Source organism: Marmota flaviventris, chromosome 1, assembly GCF_047511675.1.
Source record: "Marmota flaviventris isolate mMarFla1 chromosome 1, mMarFla1.hap1, whole genome shotgun sequence".
In the NCBI taxonomy this organism is placed as follows: Eukaryota; Metazoa; Chordata; class Mammalia; order Rodentia; family Sciuridae; genus Marmota; species Marmota flaviventris.
Genome location: NC_092498.1, coordinates 28269641 through 28293485, shown reverse-complemented (window position 1 = coordinate 28293485; position 23845 = coordinate 28269641). Strand labels below are relative to the sequence as shown.

The window sequence follows — 23845 nt, the reverse complement described above, 5'->3', positions numbered from 1 at the left end:
GAACATTTAGTGGGTACACATTTATAAAATCAGTCGAAAGAATACAAAAATAAATGATCTATGAACTTTATAATTTTTTTCTTAGAATACAGGAAACATACCACTGGTAAAGAAGTTTAGTTCAACATTTTTATGTTGAACAGGTTGAATCTGTTAAAAGGAGTACAATTCACTCAAAGCACCTGTTTCTATCTGTTCTAAACTCTTTTTTTTTCCCCTGGAAGAGCCAGTTGTGTGAAGACAGTAAAATCAGTTTGATGGTTTTGGGTGGAGGAAGGGTTGTTGGAAGGATGGAAGGAGAACTTGGCCTTCTCTGGGTGGCTGATGGGAACCTGATGAAACCACCGGGGTAATCTCCAACTTCAGGCTTCCTGGTGGCTTTTTTAAGTACTCAAGTAGAGAATTCTTTTTTTTTTTTTTTTAAATATTTTTAATTGTAATGGACACAATACCTTTATTTTGTTTATGTAGTTGTGGTTTTTTTTTCCCCCAATGTGGTGTTGAAGAGCTAACCCAGTGCCTCATACATGCTAGGCAAGTGCTGTACCACTGAGCCCCTGCAGTGGAGTATTCTTACTAGGCGATAAAAAATAGATCTTGTCTTCATTACAAGTGTTTTACAAAAGGTGTGGCATTGGACCAGGCAGGTCTAGGACAGCCCGCCCATCTGTGCAGAGACTAGTGAGGCCCAGGACAGCCTCATGAACACCAGTGGAGACTGAGCAGGCCCAGGAAAGCCCCCCAACCCTGGCAGAGACCATGTCGGATTAGGTCCTGACTTCCTTAACAAGACTCCTAAAGCACAAGCAGTAAAATCAAGAATCAATAAATGAGATGGATTCAAACCAAAAAGCTTCATCTCAGCAAAGGAAACAATAAGGTAAAGAGAGTGGCCACAGGGTGGGAGAACATCTTTTAGTATACACACATCAGATAGAGCCTTGATCTCCAGGCTATATAAAGAACTCAAAAACTTAACACCAAAAAAATAAATAACCCAAACAATAAGTGAGTTAAGGAACTGAATAGACACTTTTTAGAAGAAGATATACAATCAATCAACAAATACATGATAAATATTCAACTTCTCTAGTAATTAGAGAAATGCAACTCAAAATTACTTTAAGATTTCATCTCACTTTAGTCAGAATGGCAATTATCAATACAAGCAATAATAAATGTTGTCGAGGATGTGGAAAAATACACTCACATATTGTTGGTGGCAATGCAAATTGGTGCAACCGCTATGAAAAGCAATATGGAGATTTCTTAGAAAACTTGGAATGGAACCACCATTTAACCCAGCTATCCCACTCCTCAGTCTATACTCAAAGGATTTAAAATCAGCATACTATAGTGACACAGCCACATCAATGTTCATAGCAGCTCAAGTCACAATAGCTAAACTTTGGAACCAACCTAGATGCCCTTCAACAGATGAATGGGGAAAGAAACTATGGCATATATACACAATGGAATATCACTCAGCTTTAAAAGAGAATAAAATTATGTCATTTGCAGGTAAATGGATGCAGATGGAGAATACCATAGCAAAGTAAGCCAATCCTAAAATCCAAAGACTGAATGTTCTCTCTGATACATGGATGCTGATCCATCATGGGGGGTGGGGTGGGTGTGGGGATAATGGATGAACTTTTGGAAAAGGGAAAGGAGGGAAGGGGAGGGAGCATGGGTGCAGGAAAGATGGTAGACTGAGATGAACTTCATTAGCCTAGTGTGAGAAGCCATGGTGAATTACTTGAGGGTCTTCTCAGTATGGTAGCCAGGGAGATTTAGGTTTGGCATTGTAAACTATCCATGGCTCTCCTGTGACAATAGATTGCCCAGTGCACATGACTTTTATCTCTGCTGTACTAGAAAGACCCCTCATAGTAGCTCTGAAGATGGGCATAACGCATTGGGATCTGGACAGCCCAATTTTAACCTTTTTGGTGAAGCACATTCTATGGAAGGTCTTTGATGTTTCCCAATATAAATGAAGCAGGCATAGGCTCCATTTTGCCAGAGTCTAGAAGCCCAATCCATATGATCGGCTTGCCCATCCCGCCCTTGTTTTTGAAGATATTTTCGGTGTCCTGTGGTTCTTTTGCTGTCCTATTTTTCCTAGTATTCATTTCTAATCCAACTCTTTCCATGAGGGGAACCCCATCCCTACTGCCCACGTGGGACACTGGTGAGACCCTAGGTGCATGTATGAGTGCATATACGTTGCAACTCTACATTATGTACAACCAGAGAAATGAAAAGTTGTGCTCCATCTGTGTACAATGAATCAAAATGCATTCTGCTGTCATGCATAACTAATTAGAACATATCAACAACAACAAAAAAATGTGGCATTTTCTATTTTTAGTGGAGGACTGTGACTCTTTCTAGAAAGGCTTGACTCCACAGGCTTCTCTGGACCATCCTGGATGGTACTTAAGCTTTGGTACTTAAACAATGGCACCAATTCTCTAGGCCAGTTCTGGCACACAGGCTGCTTTGCAGAACATGGGTAAGCAGTGATATTTCCCTTGTCTTCCCCACTGACGCTCCATGGTCAGCCCTGCACACCTTGGCCCTGCTCACTCTTGCTGCTTTTTGTATCCATGCTTGGGTTGATCAAGGATAGATGAAAGGAGCATATGCTCTGTGTACCTTCTCAGCTCTATTTAAGAAAACACAAATGGAAATACAACCCCAAACCTACAATTTTGCTATGAAACCAACACCCTCACCCAATGGTAATATTGATATTGTCACCTTTAAAATTAAATTGGCAATACATAGCAAATGCTAGTATACATTCTTTAATTTTGTAATCCAAATTCTTGGTAAGTCTTCTGAGAACAATGAAAATATGGAAAAATATTACTAGCACAAAGATTTTCTGAAATGTTATTTGTTTTAGTAAAAAATGGATATAGCCTATGTTTTCCATTAGGGCAGTGCTTAAATAAAAGCTCATTTATGTAATATTATGCAGCCATTAAATAAACATATATGCCATGTAAGTAGAGATTAAGACCTTTAAGAAATTAAGTGAAAAAGGAAGTAAAAATGAATATTTGATATAGATAGAACAAGCTTTATTGAAAGTCATTCTGGGTTATGGGGTAATATTTTAATATATTTTAATTACATAATATAATTTCATGTGTAATATGTAATCATAAAAGTAAGAGGCAAAGAAAAATAAACGGATTTTGTAGATTAGGCAGAAAAATGTCAAACCCAACGCTTTTTAGTTATTTTGGTGACGTGGGAAGATGTGCTTAAGTCTCCTTTTAGTTCCATGCTAGAGCCATGGGGATCATTCTGCTGAAGGTCATCTTGGAAAGGGCAGAGTCAGCCCAGAACAGCCGTGAGAACCATCCCACACTCTTACATGCTAACAAGGATTTGAGAATAGACATGTCTCACAGAAACTACTGCTCACACTTTCTTTGCCCTGTGATTGCCTGTAATTCTCTGCATCTAGGCATTGGTCAAATTTACTTTTTCAGATTGTTCATTTGATTTTTTTGCTTTTACTAGGGATTTAGCCCAGGGGTGCTTTACCACTGAGCTACATCCCCACCCTTTTTGTTTTGAGACAGGGTCTCACTGAATTGCTTAAAACCTTGATAAAATACTGAGGATGGCCTTGAGCTTGTGATCCTCCTGCACCGGCCTCCTGAGTCGCTGGGATTTCATAGATGATTAGCATTGTACAATATTTTAAAATGTAATTTATAAAGCATTAATATCAATATGGTGAAGCTTTACAATGTTTATTTAGTTTGCTAACTAAAATTCTGATTTATTTTAACTTTTTGTTCAAAGTCTTTTATCAAGTCTTCCTTGCTTATTGCACCCTGAGAAAATCCAAATGGATACTGTTCCACTTTGATTCAGTCTTTCCCATATCTATCCCTGTAGAGGAAAGATTTATGACAATTGTTATGGTTTGGATATGAGCTGTCCCCTAAAAGCTCATGTGTGAGAAAATGCAAGAAGTTTTAGAGGTGAAATGATTGGGTTATAAGAGCCCTATCCCAGTCAGTGTGTTAATCCCCTGATAGGGACTGACTGAGGGTCACTATAGGCAGGTAGAGTGTGGCTGAAGGAGGTGGGTCACTGGGGATATGCCTCTAGGGTATATATTTTGTGAGCTTAGGCTCTCTCTGCTTCCTGGAGCCATGTCCCCAGCTGCTCTCCTCTTCTATGATGTTCTGCCTCACCATGGGCTCTGAGACTTCTGAAATGGTGAGCTCCAAAATAAACTTTTCCTCCACTAAAATTGTTCTTTTCAGGTCTTTTGGTCACAGAGGCAAAAAAAAAAAAAAAAAAAAACCCTGACTAAAACAATTATATAGATTTGTATATATCCAAGGCATGGTTACTTCCAATCAAATGCAATATTTTTGTTGCGTTCCAAAATAGTTTTCCATGGTAGATATATGTACTGTTAAAAACAAAATAAAGGTATACACTTAAGCATGGATTTCACTGTGGTAGGGTTGGAGGTGTAGCTCAGTGGTACGGTGGCTTGCCTAGCATGTTCAAGGTCCTGGATTGGCCATAGCATTGTAAAACAAAACCAAAATACACTATGGCATATTTATGATCACCATTTTACTTCCAAAAAGGAAGCAAAAAATTTCATTCTTTTTACTCCATTTGAGCCTATTCTTCAGACATGTTGTGCAAAGCCTTTATCTGTGGCCATTGTGGTGCTACTTTCTCATTCATTTAACTCAGTGCTTGAATCTAAGGAGGAAGTTGTATGTACTTTTCTGGATTTTGCAAGATAAGATCATGAATGTTGCCTACAGCAAAGAAACTTCTTAATGTGAAACCACAAAACTAATCTGTTGGCAGCCCCATGGCCTCAGAGGAGAAGGGGGGGGGGGACCTGCTCTGATCCCCTCACTAACTTGAGAAAGAATGGTGTTCTCTTCCAATCTGTCATTTTATCAGTTAGCAAAGTTTCTGTCCGTGTTGATAAACTTCAGGCCATGGTGAGAGAAAAAGAGCTGTCTTACCCATTTCTGTATCCATTATTCTTCTCTAAACATTCAATACTATGCTTCAAAAGTCCAGGTAAATTCAACTTTCCTTTAAATATCTGATTTTCCATTCAGTGCTGATTTTGAGCATTTTGAATCCCTTTCCCAGCCCCGTCGGATCCGCATAAGGGTATTGTTTATGCACGGCATGATGAGGATAAACTTGATCACCAGCACTGTGCAGGGAATGATAAGTGCTAAAACATAAGCTGAAGGAAGGTACCATCTTAGAATTGAAGGGCTGAGGAACCTCTTCCCGCCATAGAGTAGGGCGTGGGCTGTGCATAAGATCAGGGTCAAATAACCCAGTTTGGACTGCAGACAAGAAATAAAAAGAAATACATTAATATATTTATACCTTAAAGTGAAATGCTATAAACCAATAAAATATTTGTCAATAATGACAAAGATTTGAAACCTATAATATTTAGGACACTTTGCTAAGTACAGGAAGAAATATTAACCCTCCTTGATGGGTTAATACTTGATGATAAATATTTCATTAAAAGAAAGACTTATTACAGATGACATGGTAGCTTTCTCTTAACCTGCCTGGATGGAAAAGTTTCTCAGGGATAAACTCTTTTGAGTTACAATTAATGTACCTTGCCTTGGTCCTCAGTGCTAAAATTCTTTTATATCTTTTTTTAGAGGTCAGAGACAAATATGACCTCAAGAATCTCTGCATTAGTATATGCTACTTTGCAAGCAGAGGCTAGCTAATTTCTATTGCCATAAAGAGCAGTTTGCAAATTTATACTTTGTTCCCTCTCCCTTGGCCTAAATTCTAAAACTTAGTGTTTATTTCTTGATGTCAATTAAAGGTATTATGAGAAATTTTGGGCTGCATTTGATCTGTGGGAGACTTAATATTCAAACCTAATTTCAATTACTAGTGATCTCTTTTATTATACTGGCTCACAATGTGCATGCATCACAATCATCCAGAAGACTTATTAACAAATCACAGGGCCCCACCTACAGAGCTTCTTATGGAGGAAGTCTGGGACTTTGTGTATCTAACAAGTTCTCAGGTCATGCTGTTGCTACTTCTGCTGCCATACATTGAAGACCACTGGTCTATAAGAATAGTTACTGCCTTTAATACAGTGCTGGTGGTTGATATGTGGAAAAAAACAATTTTCACTCTTTCATATCAGCAATAAGTCTGGAGTGATGTTATCTATCAAATCTTGTTTTGAAGGTTTTAAACTTCATTGCAATGTCTACTTCCCTTATCAATATGTTGATATTATAAGGTTAATTTTCAGAAGGTTAAAGGTTTGTCTTTGGGTTTCTTTTACATTGCACATAGTAATATCTCCACACCTAGGGCTCTGGGAGTAGTCAGAAATCTTGACAAAGTGTGCCACTAGGAACAACAAGTGCTGGCGAGGATGTGGGGAAAAGGGTACACTCGTACATTGCTGGTGGGACTGCAAATTGGTACGGCCAATTTGGAAAGCAGTATGGAGATTTCTGGGAAAGCTGGGAATGGAACCACCATTTGACCCAGCTATTGCCCTTCTCGGACTATTCCCTGAAGACCTTAAAAGAGTGTACTATAGGGATATTGCTACATCGATGTTCATAGCAGCACAATTCACAATAGCTAGACTGTGGAACCAACCTAGATGCCCTTCAATAGATGAATGGATAAAAAAATGTGGCATTTATACACAATGGAGTATTACTCTGCACTAAAAAATGTCAAAATCATGGAATTTGCAGGGAATTCTGTATATTAGTAACAAATCCTCTGAAAGGAAAATGAGAAAAACTATCCAATTAAGAATAGTATCAAAAATAATAATAAAATACTTGGAAATCAACTTAATAAAAGAGGTGAAAGACCTCTACAATGAAAACTAAAGAATCCTAAGGAAAAAAAAAATTAAAAAAATGTGGGAAGATGGAAAGATTCACATTTTTTTGGGGTGGGGGTGATAGTCAGAATTAATATTGTCAAAATGACCGTACTACCAAAAGCACTATACAGATTTAATGCAATTTCAATCAAAATTTCAATGACATTTCTCATAGAAATACAAAAAGCTGTCATGAAATTTATATGGCAAAATAAGAGATCCAGGATATCTAAAGCAATCCTTAGCAACAAGAGTGAAGCAGATGACTTCACGATACCAGACCTTATACTATGCTACAGATCAAAAATAACAAAAACAGTATGGTGTTGGCACCAAAATAGACTTGTAGACCAATGGTACAGAATAGATAACACAGAGACTAACTCCCATAATTACAGTTATCTTATATTTGACAAAGGCATCAAAAATATACATTGGAGAAAAGATAGCCTCTTCAACAAATGATGCTGGGAAAATTGAAAATTTATATGCAATAAAATGAAAGCAAACCCCTATATCTCACCATGCAAAAAACTCAACTCAAATTGAATCGAGGACCTAGAAATTCAATCAGAAACACTATGTCTGTTAGAAGAAAAAGTAGGCCCAAATCTTCATCATACCTGATTAGTCCCCAACTTTCTTAATAAGACTCCATAGCACATAATAAATATTAAGCATCAATAAATAGGATGAATTCAAACTAAAACTGTTCTTCTCAGCAAAAGATACAATCAGTGAAGTGAATAAAGAGCCTACTAATTGGGAACAGATTTTTACCACATGCACATCAGATATAGAATTAATCTCTGTAATATATAAAGAACCCAAAAACTTAAACAAAAAACAAACAAAATAACCCAATCAATAAATGAGCCAAGAAACTGAACAGACACTTCTCAGAAGATGATATACAATCTATCAACACATATATGAAAAATTGTTCAACATTTCTAGAAATTAGAGAAATGCAAAATAAAACTACTCTGTGATTTCATCTTACTCCATTCATTTAAGAATATAAATTGCAACAAAGTATTGGCGAGAATGTGGGTAAAAGGCACATACTCATACAATGCTGGTGGGAGTTCAAATTGGTGCAGCTAATCTGGAAAGCAGTATGGAGATTCCTTGGAAAATTTGGAATGGAACCACCATTTGACCCAGCTATCCCACTCCTCATTCTGTACCCAAAGGACTTAAAAACAGCATACTACAGGGACAAAGCCACATCAATGTTTATAGCAGCACAGTTCACAATAGCTAAAATGTGAAACCAACCTAGATGACCTTCATTAGATGAATGGAGTAAGAAAATGTGGTATATACACACAATGGAATATTATTCAGCATTACGAGAGAATAAAATCATGACACTTGCAGGTAAATTGATGGAGCTGGAGAATATAATGCTAGGTGAAATTTGCCAATCCCCAAAAAACAAATGTGAAATGATTTCTCTGATTTAAGGATGCTAATTCAGAATTTAATAATGTGGCAGCGGGCAGGATGGGAGGATTAAGTAAACTCCAAATAAGGCAAAGGAGAAAAGGGGATGGAGGGAAAGGAAGGGGGCATAGGGTAAGAAAGACAGTGGAATGTGATGGTTATCGTTACCCTAAATACATGTATGAAGCAACAAAAAATGTGACTCTACTTTGTGTACAACTAGAGATTTAAAAAAATTGTGCTCTATATATGTAATATGAATTTTAAGGCATTCTGTTGTTATATATAACAAATTAAATTTTTTTCAAAAAATAAAAAAGTGTATACATACATACAAAAAAAAAAAAGTGTGCCACTAGGAAACCAAACCATTATGGAATCTTCCTGTTTGTACCTGAGTTTAAGTCCTTACCTGGATAAACCGGAACTCTCTCCAGTTCATCATGTTGCTAACTGATGGCAAAGAAGTGATTCCCAAGAGCACAAACAGAAAAAATCCAAGGATTCCCAAAGATAAATATGAATCACTATGCCAGGCCACAGAGGTTAAAAATGGATCATCTTTCTTGGTGATCACCTAAGAACAATTATAATAAATTTTAAAAAACTATATATTTTTTTATAAACTGCTCATATTTTTAAAGGAATTAAACAGTAACTACGCATGGGTTATTTGCTGCTGAAAATTGTATGGCATTTTTTCTCAATCATTTAAAAATAATTGTAAAAAATACACTTAGAAATATTTTTGGTAGAAACAGTAATTCTTTCTGCTGGGATTTTATTACAATTCTTGACTCTGGGAGTTGTATAAGGAGTTTTAAATTAGACTATAAATCCCTGAAACTAAGTAAACATTTACTTAAAACTTCATTCTGTATGGATTTTTTTGTTCCTCAAGCAAAACTTAATGTTCTCAAGTAATCACATCATAATTCTGTTTTTCTGTTGATAATTCACACACACAAAGTCTGGGTTCTTTCACATTGATCTTCTCTTCATATAGAATCAAGTCTGTCACACCACAGATTGAGAGGAATCACGCTCTTGTAGTGTGACTCTAACCCTAGAAACTTTCATGTATGTTTTAGGGAAATGAAGTAGAGAAACCCACAGAAGCATCATCAATGAGTTATTGACTAATATTCTTTGAGACTGCAGTAAGATGGATTGATCAAAACTGATTATTTCTAAACTAGAAATGACTTACAATACTTTTTCTGAGATTGCTTTAAGACACCTTGAACTGATTCTGAGTCTTTTGACTTGGCATAAGATAATATTTGATATTTGCTCAGAATTATTTACTTTTCTAGTTACGGAGGACAACATCCTTCAAGTCAAACATTCATAGAGCAGGAAGCAACATTTTGTGAATCTGTTTGCATTGCTGCCATAGCACAATTGTTTGGGAAGGCTCCTTATTTACAAGACAGTTGGTTTTGACTTCCAAAAGGAAGTAGAGTGCATGAAAGTAGAAACTTGAAAACACATGGGTTTTCTTTTATTGAGTAGGTGTCCTTAGGTTTCCTGAGCTCAAAATATGCCAGTTTGTTAGTATCCCAGTGAGCTCTTGGGAATACAGATCTGGACCCAAGTGAGCCTGGGAATATAACTTTTATTCTTAACAGTTATGTGAGATCTCAACTGAATTCATTAAAACAACCTTAGTCATGAAATCTCTATTTAATTTTAAAAATACAGATGCTTAGCCAGGTACAGTGGTGCATACCTGTAATCCCAGTGGCTCAGGAGGCTGAGGCAGGAGGATTGCAAAGTTCAAGGCCAGCCTCAGCAGCTAAGTGAGGCCCTAAGCAACTTAGTGACACCGTGTCTCAAAATAAAAAATAAAAAGGGTTGGGGATGTGGGTCAGTCTGTGTTTAAGCACCCCTGGGTTCAATCCCTGCCACTAAGTAAATAAATAAAATAAAGATGCTCAGAGGAGTGATTTTCTCTATTTTTGGAAATGGAATATCATGTAGTCAAATTCCTCTTTGATATAAGGACTAGGGGAATACCAGTGAGTAGAGATTTACCTGAGTAAGGGTTGTGTTTCTTATCCTCCATCGTACATAATAACGAATAGGAATCACAAGCGTGTAGATGGCGTGAAGGAAGGCGAACCCCAAAGCCACCAAGCCAAGCTGCTTTCTGCAAAGCATCCAGTGGTCGAGCCAGTCTGGGAATCGTCGGTATTTGGTACCTTGGTACAGCTGCAGGATGGCGGCAATGACGCCAGGAAGGTAAACCAACGCAAGCAGGGTAAGTGCTGTTATAGGGAAGACACGATTCGGAATGGATACAGCTATGCGAAATGTGCTGTCTTTGTTCTCATTCACATAGAGGTAGATTACGTCTCTTATAACACAGTAGATAAAGAAGAAGAGACAGAGTGCAGCAGACAAATAGAAGGGGAACCTCCACATGGGAAATAGTTGCAGGGGGTAGTTTTCAATTTCGGTGGCTGCCTTGAGAGATCCTCGATCCAACGGGGTAAGTCCAAGAGCACGAACAATGTCCATCACTCTTTGCTTGGCTTTGCTGTCATTTCCACAGACAAACACCTGGGTTCAAAATAATTAATTCTGTATTTACTCTTTTTTGGCATTTAATAATTGTTTTGAAAGTGTATACAAGTACCATGCAGAACAATGACCTGTCAAGGTGAACTGTTTCTCAAACAAGGATGTGGAATTAACATATACAATGAGATGTTATTTAAACTAGCACAGGTGTGCTGGAGAGCTAGCTAGGTATTTTTTTTTTTTTTTTTAGGATTTTTACTGAAGGGTGGTTTTAGGCACTCTGTGTCGATATAAGACTTGACAAAGAAGACCTGGTGGTCTCCACAGTGTGAGTGGCTTGATCTTTTTTCTGTATTAGTGGGTGCCACATCACTTACGATGGCTTCTAATCTCAGTGCACAAATGGAACCAATTTTGTACAGGTAATGGGAGTAGAAGAGGATATTCAACAAGCTATATTAGTTTCTAGTGCTGACAAGAGAAAGGCTCCCAGAGACTGGTATTAGTGGGTTCCATCAAACTAAAAAAAAATTAAAGTGCGGACCATGGGAAATAAATCACAATAATTGACTCTCTTACATGGTCAAACCCAAGAAAATTATTCTTGGTACGTATTAGAAATATAAAATATTTACTGGGCATTTTATTTGGAGATTGTATTTTCTGACCTTGGAGGTAAGTGCACATTAAAAGATTCACTTTTTAAAGAGTGAGGGCAAATTCATTTAATCTCACCTGCCGACTTGCATCCAGTGCTCCTGATTGGAGAGCCCAGGCTGAAATGGTGTTAAATGCTTTTACAACATAAGCTCCCGGCACCAACTGAGCAAGGTATTCTGCATTAGATTCTGGATACTGATTAATTTTGGGGTTGTTGCTGACATCTACCAATATTTTCCCATTGAGATCCTCAGTTAGTTCTCTGAGAAATTCATAATGCTCTCTGTGGATTGCAATAAGTATGATGTCAGACTTCTGGGCAGCTTCTGAATAGCTGAAGACCTCAGCATCACTGGGCAGCAGGCTGGACATCCTGGAGTTTCGACTTCCAAATACAACAGAATAACCACACTGGAACATTTTAAATCCAAGTGATTTTCCAAAATCCCCTGTTCCAAAAATGCAGACAGTCTGTGGCTTTTCTGAAGAATTCATTGTAAGAGGAAGCATAACTGTACAAGTTTTCTCCATTACTGAAAAACATATACACAAATGCTTTGGTCATGGAAAAATTAATGAGAATTATAAGTAGGAATTAGTGTAATTATCTGATGTTCTAATGTTCTGGTTATCTCAAGAGTATTCTTCCTAAAATTAGGTAAGTACAAATTGTCATATATATTTTATTGAACAAAATAACTAGTAAAAATCTTCTCTGGATAAAGTGAAAACCAAGATACTTGCTGATGGATGTCTTAAACAGTGGACCTATATTACATTAATATTACATTTATTAAACACTTGTGATTCAAAAAATTCTCAGAGAAAAATATGATAAGGTATGTGCTAATAAATTATAGAACAATTCGCTTACATTTAGTTATATAAAAATCCCAAATAAAACTTTAGTAAACAGAATCTAGCAGCTTTTTAAGAGAAAGTACAATTGGTTAAATGAGCGTTATTCTAGGAATGTAAAGATTAGTCCTAAAAAATAAAGAATAGTTCTATAAATTCAACATTAGAAAATCTATTAATATAATTTACCATAAAATTTATGGAGAAAAATATGAACATATCTATGTATAAAAGTAGACATATGTTAAAATTCCACATTTGTTCTTCATTATAGTAAAATAATATATATTCCCTAAGTATGGAAAAAGTGTCTATCTTAGCCTAAAATACACTGTTATGCTTAAAAGAGAATTACTAGAAAAATTCATAGTAAAATCAGAAACCAGAAAAAATTGTTTGCTATGACTTTAGTTATTTTTGTTCTAGAGGTTCTACCTAATAAAACTAAACCAGACAAAGAATTTAGAGGTATAGAAATGCAAAAGAGATTGCAGATAGTTAAGCCAAGACTTGGAAATTCCAGGAAAATTAACAAAAAAGCATCCATATATACAAACAAAATTCAATATTTTGTCTCAGAACCTAATTAAAATCAGTATTAATAATACATCCTAAAGACAAAGTAGTTAGAAGATTTAATTGAATAAAGGCCCCTACTATCACTGCAACAAAATAGACAATATGAAATAAGATAGAAAGATGTGTGCAAGATATATATGAACAAAAATTTTAAATGCTTTTAAAAGTTGGAGATTTGCTAAATGGAAATGTATGGCGTGTTCTTGGATGAGAAAGTTCAGCCCCACAAAGACATTGTTTTCCTTAATTTAATATAAATTCTGTAAAGTAGGATAATTAATGGAATATTAGTCCTATTAAACAATTTAAAATTTTATAGAGCTAAAATAATTAATTTACTACTGTCAAAGGAACAGAAATAGTCCAATGGAATAGAGTAAAAAATAAAATCTGAAATATACCCAAACACCTATACTTCAAGTTGAGGAGAAAAAGATGGGTTATTCAATAGTTAATATTGGTCAATTGGAATAAAAAACTGAATCCATACCTTATACCGTATTCCAAGGTAAATTTGATATATATTAAACATTTAATTTTTAAAAAATAAAACTGTAGTAGAACAGGAAGCAACCATGGCGAATGTTTTTATTATCTTAGAGGAGGAAAGCCCTTTTGCAACATGATTAAACCATGAGAGTAGATGGAAAAATGTGATTACATAAAAGTCAATAACTCTTGCAAAGCAAAAGAACTGTAAACAAAGTCAGAAGATAATCAACAAACGAGCAAAAAATATTGTCAACTAGTACAAATCAATAAGAAAACCCCCAATTGTCCACTAGAAAATCGGGCAAAGGATATGAGCTGATAGTTCATTCTAATGAAGTAGAAAATACTTTTAAATATAGAAAAAGGTCCTTAATCTTACCCCAAATAAAACAAATGCAAGTTAAAACTAATCTGAGATGTCATTATAAATAGCTAATGACATTTAAATTTTAAAAAGTTTCTATGATCTAATACCTTAACCTAGGCTACTATCCATACTTGTGAAGAATATTATTTCTTCTTTCAGTGTTGATTTTTTCTTAAAATTTCTCAACATTTTGTTTAAGCCTATAGTTAATCTTTTTTGGTTGGAAAAGTCTCTGTTTTCTAATGATGTATCCTCAGTGTTTAGGAGTACCATCCACCACAGTCCAGGCACTGGACAAATATTTGTTGAACAACACTAGAAGAATGGAGTGCAGGAGTTGGGAGTAGCAGTGGTGACTCTGTCCCAGGCACAGTGTGATATCAAGAAGCCCAGTGATCAAAGAGAAACCAATGGGCAAGGGGAGGAAATAAGGAAAGAAGTAGGGGAGGACATCGTTAATGACATTACTTCTTTCTCTCAAATGGGTTAAAAGTAAACTCAATGAATGTGATGTGGAATTTTCAAAACAGGAGAAAAGGACAAGAAATATAGGACTTCCTGTACTTGCTCAGAAATTCTGAGTAATTTAACTAACCCAACATTGAAATCATTTTATAAACCAGCTGGTGATATCCTGAACAGTGTCAGAGAAGTCATGACCATATATGGAAAAGCACCCATGATGATCAGGGCTGTTCATATAGAAGCACATCTGTGCCATTTAGAAAATTTTTAGTGATATCTATTAATATAACTTAGCTTAGCAATTTAAATTATGCAATATTGTTAGTTGCTAATCAGTTAATAACTTTATAATTCAAACCCTCAAACTTCTGACTGATGGCTTAATTATTCTACCCTTCAGAACTGGATTGTATGCCCAAAGAAGGTCTCCTCCATATTTATTCTGATATATTATTTTTTCCTCTCTCAAGCTGGATGGAAATTGGCAAGAAAATTATTGACTTGAAATTGCCAGTGTCCTGCAATAAGATTAATTATATTTTCATTTGAATTATCTTAATCATTTCAAAGAGAGTGATTCCAGACTTTGACTATTTGGCCATTACATTCATTTATCATAATTTGCCATAAACTTTTCTTTTAAATGAAGATATTGACTCCATGGTACTATTTTTTTGTTCTACCTCTTTTGAACAATGTGATCTTGGGCAAGTTACTCAAACTCTTCATGCCTCCGTCTAAACAAAAGAAACAATTGAAAAACTAAAAGTTGGTTCTTTGAAAAATTAAATAAGATCGACAGACCCTTAGCCATGCTAACGAAGAGAAGAAGAGAGAGAACTCAAATTACTAGCATACGGGATGAAAAAGGCAATATCACAACAGACACTTCAGAAATACAGAAGATAATTAGAAATTATTTTGAATCTTTATACTCCAATAAAATAGAAGATAGTGAAGGCATCGATAAATTTCTTAAGTCATATGATCTGCCCAGATTGAGTCAGGAGAATATACACAACCTAAACAGACCAATATCAATTGAGGAAATAGAATAAGCCATCAAAAGACTACCAACTAAGAAAAGCCCAGGACCGGATGGGTATATAGCAGAGTTTTACAAAACCTTTAAAGAAGAACTAATACCAATACTTTTCAAGCTATTTCAGGAAATAGAAAAAGAGGGAGAACTTCCAAATTCATTCTACTAGGCCAACATCACCCTGATTCCTAAACCAGACAAAGACACTTCAAAGAAAGAAAACTACAGACCAATATCTCTAATGAACATAGATGCAAAAATCCTCAATAAAATTCTGGCAAATCGGATACAGAAACATATCTAAAAGATCGTGCATCATGATCAAGTAGGATTCATCCCTGGGATGCAAGGCTGGTTCAATATACGGAAATCAATAAATGTTATTCACCACATCAATAGACTTAAAGATAAGAACCATATGATCATCTCGATAGATGCAGAAAAAGCATTCGACAAAGTACAGCATCCCTTTATGTTCAAAACTCTAGAAAAACTAGGGATAACAGGAACATACCTCAATATTGTAAAAGTTATCTATGCTAAGCCTCAGGCTAGCATCATTCTGAACGGAGAAAAATTGAAGGCATTCCCTCTAAAATCTGGAACAAGACAGGGATGCCCTCTCTCACCACTTCTGTTCAACATAGTTCTCGAAACACTGGCCAGAGCAATTATACAGACGAAAGATATTAAAGGCATAAAAATAGGAAAAGAAGAACTTAAATTATCACTATTTGCAGATGACATGATTCTATACCTAGCAGACCCAAAAGGGTCTACAAAGAAACTACTAGAGCTAATAAATGAATTCAGCAAAGTGGCAGGATATAAATCAAAGGCATTCCTGTATATCAGCGATAAATCTTCTGAAATGGAAATGAGGACAACCACTCCATTCACAATATCCTCAAAAAGAATCAAATACTTGGGAATCAACCTAACAAAAGAGGTGAAAGACTTATACAATGAAAACTACAGAACCCTAAAGAGAGAAATAGAAGAAGATCTTAGAAGATGGAAAAATTATACCCTGTTCATGGATAGGCAGAACTAACATCATCAAAATGGTGATATTACCCAAAGTTCTCTATAGGTTTAATGCAATGCCAATCAAAATCCCAATGACATTTCTTGTAGAAATAGATAAAGCAATCATGAAATTCATATGGAAAAATAAAAGACCCAGAATAGCAAAAACAATTCTATGCAGGAAGCGTGAATCAGGCAGTATAGTGATACCAGACTTCAAATTATACTACAGAGCAATAGTAACAAAAACAGAATGGTACTGGTACCAAAACAGGTGGGTGGACCAATGGTACAGAATAGAGGACACAGAGACCAATCCACAAAATTACAACTATCTTATATTTGATAAAGGGGCTAAAAGCATGCAATGGAGGAAGGATAGCATCTTCAACAAATGGTGCTGGGAAAACTGGAAATACATATGCAACAAAATGAAACTGAATCCCTTTCTCTCACCATGCACAAAAGTTAACTCAAAATGGATCAAGGAGCTTGATATCAAATCAGAGACACTGCGTCTGATAGAAGAAAAAGTTGGCTCCGATCTACATATTGTGGGGTCGGGCTCCAAATTCCTTAATAGGACACCCATAGCACAAGAGTTAATAACTAGAATCAACAAATGGGACTTACTCAAACTAAAAAGTTTTTTCTCAGCAAGAGAAACAATAAGAGAGGTAAATAGGGAGCCTACATCCTGGGAACAAATCTTTACTCCTCACACTTCAGATAGAGCCCTAATATCCAGAGTATACAAAGAACTCAAAAAATTACACAATAAGAAAACAAATAACCCAATCAACAAATGGGCCAAGGACCTGAACAGACACTTCTCAGAGGAGATCATACAATCAAGCAACAAGTACATGAAAAAATGCTCACCATCTCTAGCAGTCAGAGAAATGCAAATCAAAACCACCCTAAGATACCATCTCACTCCAGTAAGATTGGCAGCCATTATGAAGTCAAACAACAACAAGTGCTGGCGAGGATGTGGGGAAAAGGGTACACTTATACATTGCTGGTGGAACTGCAAAGTGGTGTGGCCAATTTGGAAAGCAGTATGGAGATTCCTTGGAAAGCTGGGAATGGAATCACCGTTTGACCTAGCTATTCCCCTTCTCGGTCTATTCCCTAAAGACCTAAAAAGAGCATACTACAGGGATACTGCTACATCAATGTTCATAGCAGCACAATTCACAATAGCTAGACTGTAGAACCAACCTAGATGCCCTTCAATAGATGAATGGATAAAAAAAAATGTGGCATTTATACACAATGGAGTATTACTCTGCATTAAAAAATGACAAAATCATGGAATTTTCAGGGAAATGGATGGCATTAGAGCAGATTATGCTAAGTGAAGCTAGCTAATCCCTAAAAACAAATGCCAAATGTCTTCGTTAATATAAGGAGTGCAACTAAGAACAGAATAGGTAGGAAGAGCATGAGAAGAATATTAACATTAAACAGGGACAAGAGGTGGGAGGGAAAGGGAGAGAGAAGGGTAATTGCATGGAAATGGAAGGAGACCCTCATTGTTATACAAAATTACATACAAGAGGAAGTGAGGGGAAAGGGTAAAAAAACAAGGGGGAGAAATGAATTACAGTAGATGGGGTAGAGAAAGAAGATGGGAGGGGAGGGGAGGGGAGGGGGGATAGTAGAGGATAGGAAAGGCAGCAGAATACAACAGACACTAGTATGGCAATATGTAAAACAGTGGATGTATAACCGATGTGATTCTGCAATCTGTATACGGGGTAAAAATGGGAGTTCATAACCCACTTGAATCAAATGTGTGAAATATGATATGTCAAGAGCTATGTAATGTTTTGAACAACCAACAATAAAAATTAAAAAAAAAAGTAAAAAAAAATAAAATGAGAGATTTATAGTACCTAAATTTGTTCATATTTTATTTTAATTTTTCCCTCATAAAATGCAGCTTGCTATTACCCCAACCACTGAAATTTATTTTGACTCTCAAAACTTCAGAGACAGCTGGGCTTGGTGGTATATGCCTGTAATCCCAGCAGCTAAGGATCTGAGGCAGGAGGAGTGCAAGTTTGAGGGTAGCCTGTCTCAAAATAAAAAAGGCCAAGGGTAGTAACTCAGTGGTGGACTGCCTTGGGTTCATTTCCCAGTACATGAACGAACAGACTGAAGAGATTGTTGAGCAAATTGAAGCTGCAGAAATGATGAGGGGTTATTAAAATATCACTGGTCAACATAATAGAAATACAGAACGTATATTCATTGGACAGTTGGTTAGTTGTCATGCAAGTTACAGAAACGTGAAGGTCGGTGATTTTTTAGTCATATTGAGCTCCATTTCAAATCTTCCTGATTCTACTTCTAGTCTCTGGGCAGTAGCAGAGCTCTGATCAAGCTCTAGGGCCTAACAGAAACTCATCTTTTACCTCCTGATTCTTGTCCTGGAGATCCTTTGAAGTTTGAGCCTGTTTGGTGCCCAGATATGCACAACCCTTGGGGCCACCACAGATCAACAGGAGGAGAACTCCATGAGTAAATACTTCCTCTTTCTTTTGGCACACAGTTCTGACACATTTCATAAGACTCTTCACACAGTCCCAGTGGAACAGAGATCAGTCGTCTACGAGTGGCTGACTCAACGTGAGTTCCAGTTGGTACTGTCTTTCCCAAGCTCCCGGGTTGGGCCCTCTGCCACTGACTCTTAGTTTCCTAGAGTCACCTTCCTAATAAACTATCTGCATAGAAGTCTTTGTCAAGGCTTTGCTTGCAAGATGACAATAAAATATGCTAATGATTTTGAAATGAAAAGTGTTACCACAAAATGGGATGATTATATAAATAACATGTAAAAAAAAATAAAAAGTAATTTGGGGGAAGAATTTAATTCTGATTGGAATTCAATTCTGATTGGAAAATATATCCTAATCATAGGAGTTCATAGAAGTGGAATTTATGCATACTCCCAGCTACAAGGGAGATTAAGTTGAGGGTGCATTTTATAATAAGCATTATATAAAGAAGGTCTTTACACCCTTGCCAGACATAGTTGTAACTAGAAATAGCTATGTGTAAACAAATGGATTCATGTAGATAATAAGATTTCTTGTTCAAAGACTTAAGAAAACATTCCTAGGTGGAAGAAACACAGAAAATAATAAGAAAAGTGGTAAACAGGAAGGATACTTAAGAGAAGGATGTGTTAAAATAATAAAAACATAACATACTGTTCTCCTTTCTTTCCTTCAACCCATGCGTGCCCCATAAAACTCAATTACGTAACAGGTCACACAACAGGATTAAGTCTTGTTTTACGAAATCTCTAGGATGGTTTACCTGCTATAAAGGCATCTCTTAGCAACATCCCAGGGGTAGCCAAGGTACATAATGTGATCCTATAGGACCTTTTACATAGATTAGAGATTAGAATCCAATTAAGTTGGTAAAGTGGCCTACCATGAAGGTCATGGAAGCATTAGTCACTGAAAAGTGTGTGTGTGTGTGTGTGTTTGTGTGGGTGTGAAAGAGAAGCATATATGAAGGGATCAGGTGTGGGTCAAGAAGAGTCTTGCCTATTGTTTCCCTGGGTCTATGTATCCCTCCCCAGGCCTTGGGAACCCGAGGGAGCATTCTTTAGGGGTGTTCCCAACTGGGCCTCCCAAGAGATGTTAGGGCCTGTCTGGCGTGTGGGCTTTACATCTCACACTTCCCAAGAGGTCAGAGGTTCGAGAGGCACAGACTGTCTACAACTTTTGAGAACTGCAGTATATTAAAAGCATGGAAATGTTGAAACAGGATTTTAAAATCATATATTTTAAATACCTATACTTAAAAAATCAATGCTTATGAAAAGAAAAACAACTAAACTATTTGAAATAATTACAGAGTAGGAGGTTGTGAACAAAGTATAGGAAGTTTCTGTCCACTCTTTACCCAGTTTCCTCCAATGACTACATTTGCACAACTACAGCACGACATCCAAACAGGACCTTGACACTGGCACAATGGGCATGCACACTGATATGTCATTTTATCTCAAGTGTAGATTTATATACTCACCATTGTAATCAGGATACACACTATTTCATCTCCGCAAAGTTCTCCCTCATGTCATCCTGTATAGTCATACTCATTTGCCTCCTCACTATCAATCCTAAACTGTGTAAACTATTGATCTCTTTCTATTACTTTGTCATTTTGAGAATGTTGCATAAATGAAATTGCATGGCATATAAACCTCTTGAGATTGGCATTTTTTAAAAAACTCTGCATGAATCTCTTGGGATTAATCCAAGTTTTATCAATTGTTTCATATTATTACCAAGTGCCAAGTAGTATTCTATGGTATAGATACACTGATGTTTGTTTAACTCTTTAAAAATACATTGTGTGTGTGTGTGTATGTGCATACTGGAGATTGAACAAGGCCTTGTACTTCTTAAGCATGCACTCTAGCATTGAGCTGTACCCCTATCCCTGTTTAACTCTTCATCAAATGTAGGGCATTTTGTTTTTTTTTTCAGTTTTGGATATTGTATATAGAGCTGCTATGAACATTGATGTATAGGTTTTCATCTGAAAATAAGTTTCCATTTGTTCACGATAAAGGTCCAGTAGTACAATTGCTGGGTTTTATGGTAACTGTATGTTGAGTTTTATATCAAACTGCCATACTGTTTTCCAGAGTGGCTGCACTATTTCACAATCCTATTAATAATTTAAGAGTGCCAATATTTTTTATTTGAGATATTTTGATATTGTATTGTGGTTTTAATTTGCATTTTCCTAATGGCTCATATAGTTGAACATCTTTTTATGTGTTTTCTTGCTACCTGTTCTTTGGTGAGATAGCTCTTCATGTCTTTTGCCTATTTTCTAATTGAAACTGTATTCTTTTTTAACTGTTGAATTTTGTCCATTCTTTATGTGCTTTAGATATGAGTCCTTTGTAAGAAATGTGATTTGTAAATATATTCTCCCAGCCTATAGCTTGTCTTTTTTCCCTTACATCTTAACAGGGTCTTTCATGGAAAAAGAGCTTTAAAATGTTATGATAGCCAAGTATTGACTCTTTTTGTCTAGGACTATGGTTTTGATATCTAAAAACTGATCATGAAGCACTAGGTCCTAAATATTGTTTTCTAATAGCTTAAACTTTACACATAAATCCATGATCCATTGTTTGTTTTTGTACAAAGGGTAAAGTTTAGGTCAAGATTTATTTATTTATTTTTTGCCTATAAATATTAGCTAACTGTTCCCCTATCATTTGTTGACAATACTGTCATTGTTTTATTGAATTCCTTTTTCACCTTTGTCAGAAATCAATTATTTGTGTATAGGTGTGGGTCAATTTCTGGGTTCTCTATTCTGTTCCATTGATCTATGTATCCATCCCTATGCCAATATCACACAGTGTTGATGGCTGTAGTTATATGTCTTGAAATTCAGCACAGTGATTTGTCCTACTATATCATTTTTCTTTCTTTATATGTCACTTTGTTGTGTTTATTGGTTTCTTTCATTCAACATACTTATTTTTGAGATTTATCTGTTATTATAAGAGTTAATATTTCATGAGTCAACCTATTATTTTCCAAAACTATTATAGCTATTCTAATTCCTTTTCCCTTCCATATTAACTTTTAGAACAATCATATATGTATATATGTATATATATATATATATATATATATATATATGTGTGTGTGTGTGTGTATGAACAAATATATTTTAAATACTTAGAAAAAATTCAGTGCTTTAAAAATATTCCAAAAAATAGGGGTTGGGGCTGTAGCTCAGTGGTAGAGTGCTAGCCTCGCACATGTGAGGTACTGGGTTCGATCCTCAGCACTACATAAAAATAAAGAAAGAAAGATATTGTATTCATCTACAACTAAAAAAAATATTTTAAACAAAATTCCAAAAAATAAAATACAAATTAGTTGATTTTTTAGGATGTAAATATAGACTGTGTTAAGATATTAATTCATACAAAAGCATAGCAGCAGTGTGCAGGTATCTAACAAATAGTCAAGTTTAAAGTTATATGATGGACTATAGTCTTGATGGACTTCATTTAGAGGACAAGCTAAAACAATTAAAGTTTGAAGTCCTTTGTGTATCAGCAACCTGGGATCAACTGGTGTTCTTGCTCCCCTCAAGCCTCAGAATAGACCTTACTCCCAGTAAGAAGAAAGATAGTAACCCAGCCAGCGCTCTTCTAAAAGGTGCTCACAAGTTGGGTCTGGTGGAACACACCTGTAATCCTAGTGATTCAGGAGGCTGAGATAAGAGGATTGAAAGTTTGATGCCAGTCTCAGCAATTTATTGAGGCCATAAGCAACTTAGAAAGACCCTGTCTTAAAATAAAATATAAAAAGGGCTAGGGATGTGGCACAGTGGTTAAATGCCCCTGGGTTCAATCCCAGTACCCAAATTAATTAAATAAATAAATAAAAGCACTGACATTCTTGCCTTGCACTTGGAAATGGGCCATTTGTTTTCTCCAAAGATTGTATAGAGTGAAGAGAAAAATATATAAATACTTACATAAGTAATACTATTTGTAGAAAGAAAAGAAAATCTTTCTCCCAGGTGCAGAGAGTCCTGAAAGAAAAAATTGGCGTCTGTGAATACCTTTAATTTTGAAATCCACAGAAAATTCAAATGAAGACAAATTTCTTTATGTAAAGATTCATGCTTAATCACACACATCATTAGGAGTCTTACTTTTTTCTTAGCTCACCCAATTTTACATATCTATACAAATTAAAAATGCAAAGCTGTAGTTTCATATGAAAAAGGTTTGGAGATAATCAAAAAACAACTCTAAAGACAAAACTATCATTTTTATAATGTACAATTTTTAGTAATGAGTAGTAACATACTGGGCCAGAGGTGGTGGCTCATACCTATAATTCCAGCAACTCGGGAGGCTGAGGCAGGAGGATAGCAGGTTCAAAGCTAGCCTTAGCAACTAAGCAAGGCCCTAGGCAACTTAGTAAAACCCTATCTCAAAATAAAAAATAAAAAAAAGGGCTGGGGACATAACTCAGTGGTAAACACCCTGGGGTTTAATCCCTAGTACCAAACAACAAAACAACCAAAAGCATTCTGGGATCCAGTCACAGGCAAAGAAGGACCCTGTTGAAGGGGGTAGACCCAAGTTGGCGATAGTTAGGCTTTCTTGCCAACGCTTTTGGTGGGCTATATTTTAGTATGTAGTCAAGGTCATAAACACTCTGATTCAGCGTATGTGCTCAAAGTCACCAACATCTCCTTGCCGGCCTGTACTCTCTTATGTAACCTGGTGCCTTCTTTGTTTGGTCTCCATATAAAAAGGCCTGTGGAGAGACTCAGGGACTGGGGGCTGCTGTGGCCTCCAAGTAAAACATGTCTACTATCACAGCTGTGTCTTCCCAGGGCCTGAACCTCAGTCAGACACACATCAAGTGAATTT

General features: G+C 36.2%; 1 protein-coding gene across 2 annotated transcripts in view; it reads right to left on the bottom strand.

Annotated features, from left to right (window-relative positions):
• Positions 1-900: 900 nt before the first annotated feature.
• Steap4 (STEAP4 metalloreductase) overlaps positions 901-23845 on the bottom strand; it is a 34109-nt gene continuing 11164 nt past the window's right edge. For both annotated transcript variants that reach the window (XM_071612092.1, XM_027956099.2), the window contains 5 exons: positions 22936-22992; positions 11633-12090; positions 10409-10936; positions 8784-8948; positions 901-5369 (listed from right to left, as the gene is read on the bottom strand). In XM_071612092.1, the coding sequence (XP_071468193.1) occupies positions 5106-5369; positions 8784-8948; positions 10409-10936; positions 11633-12088 (1413 nt within the window). In that variant the 5' untranslated portion in view covers positions 12089-12090; positions 22936-22992 and the 3' untranslated portion in view covers positions 901-5105. The remainder of the gene's footprint in view (positions 5370-8783; positions 8949-10408; positions 10937-11632; positions 12091-22935; positions 22993-23845) is intronic.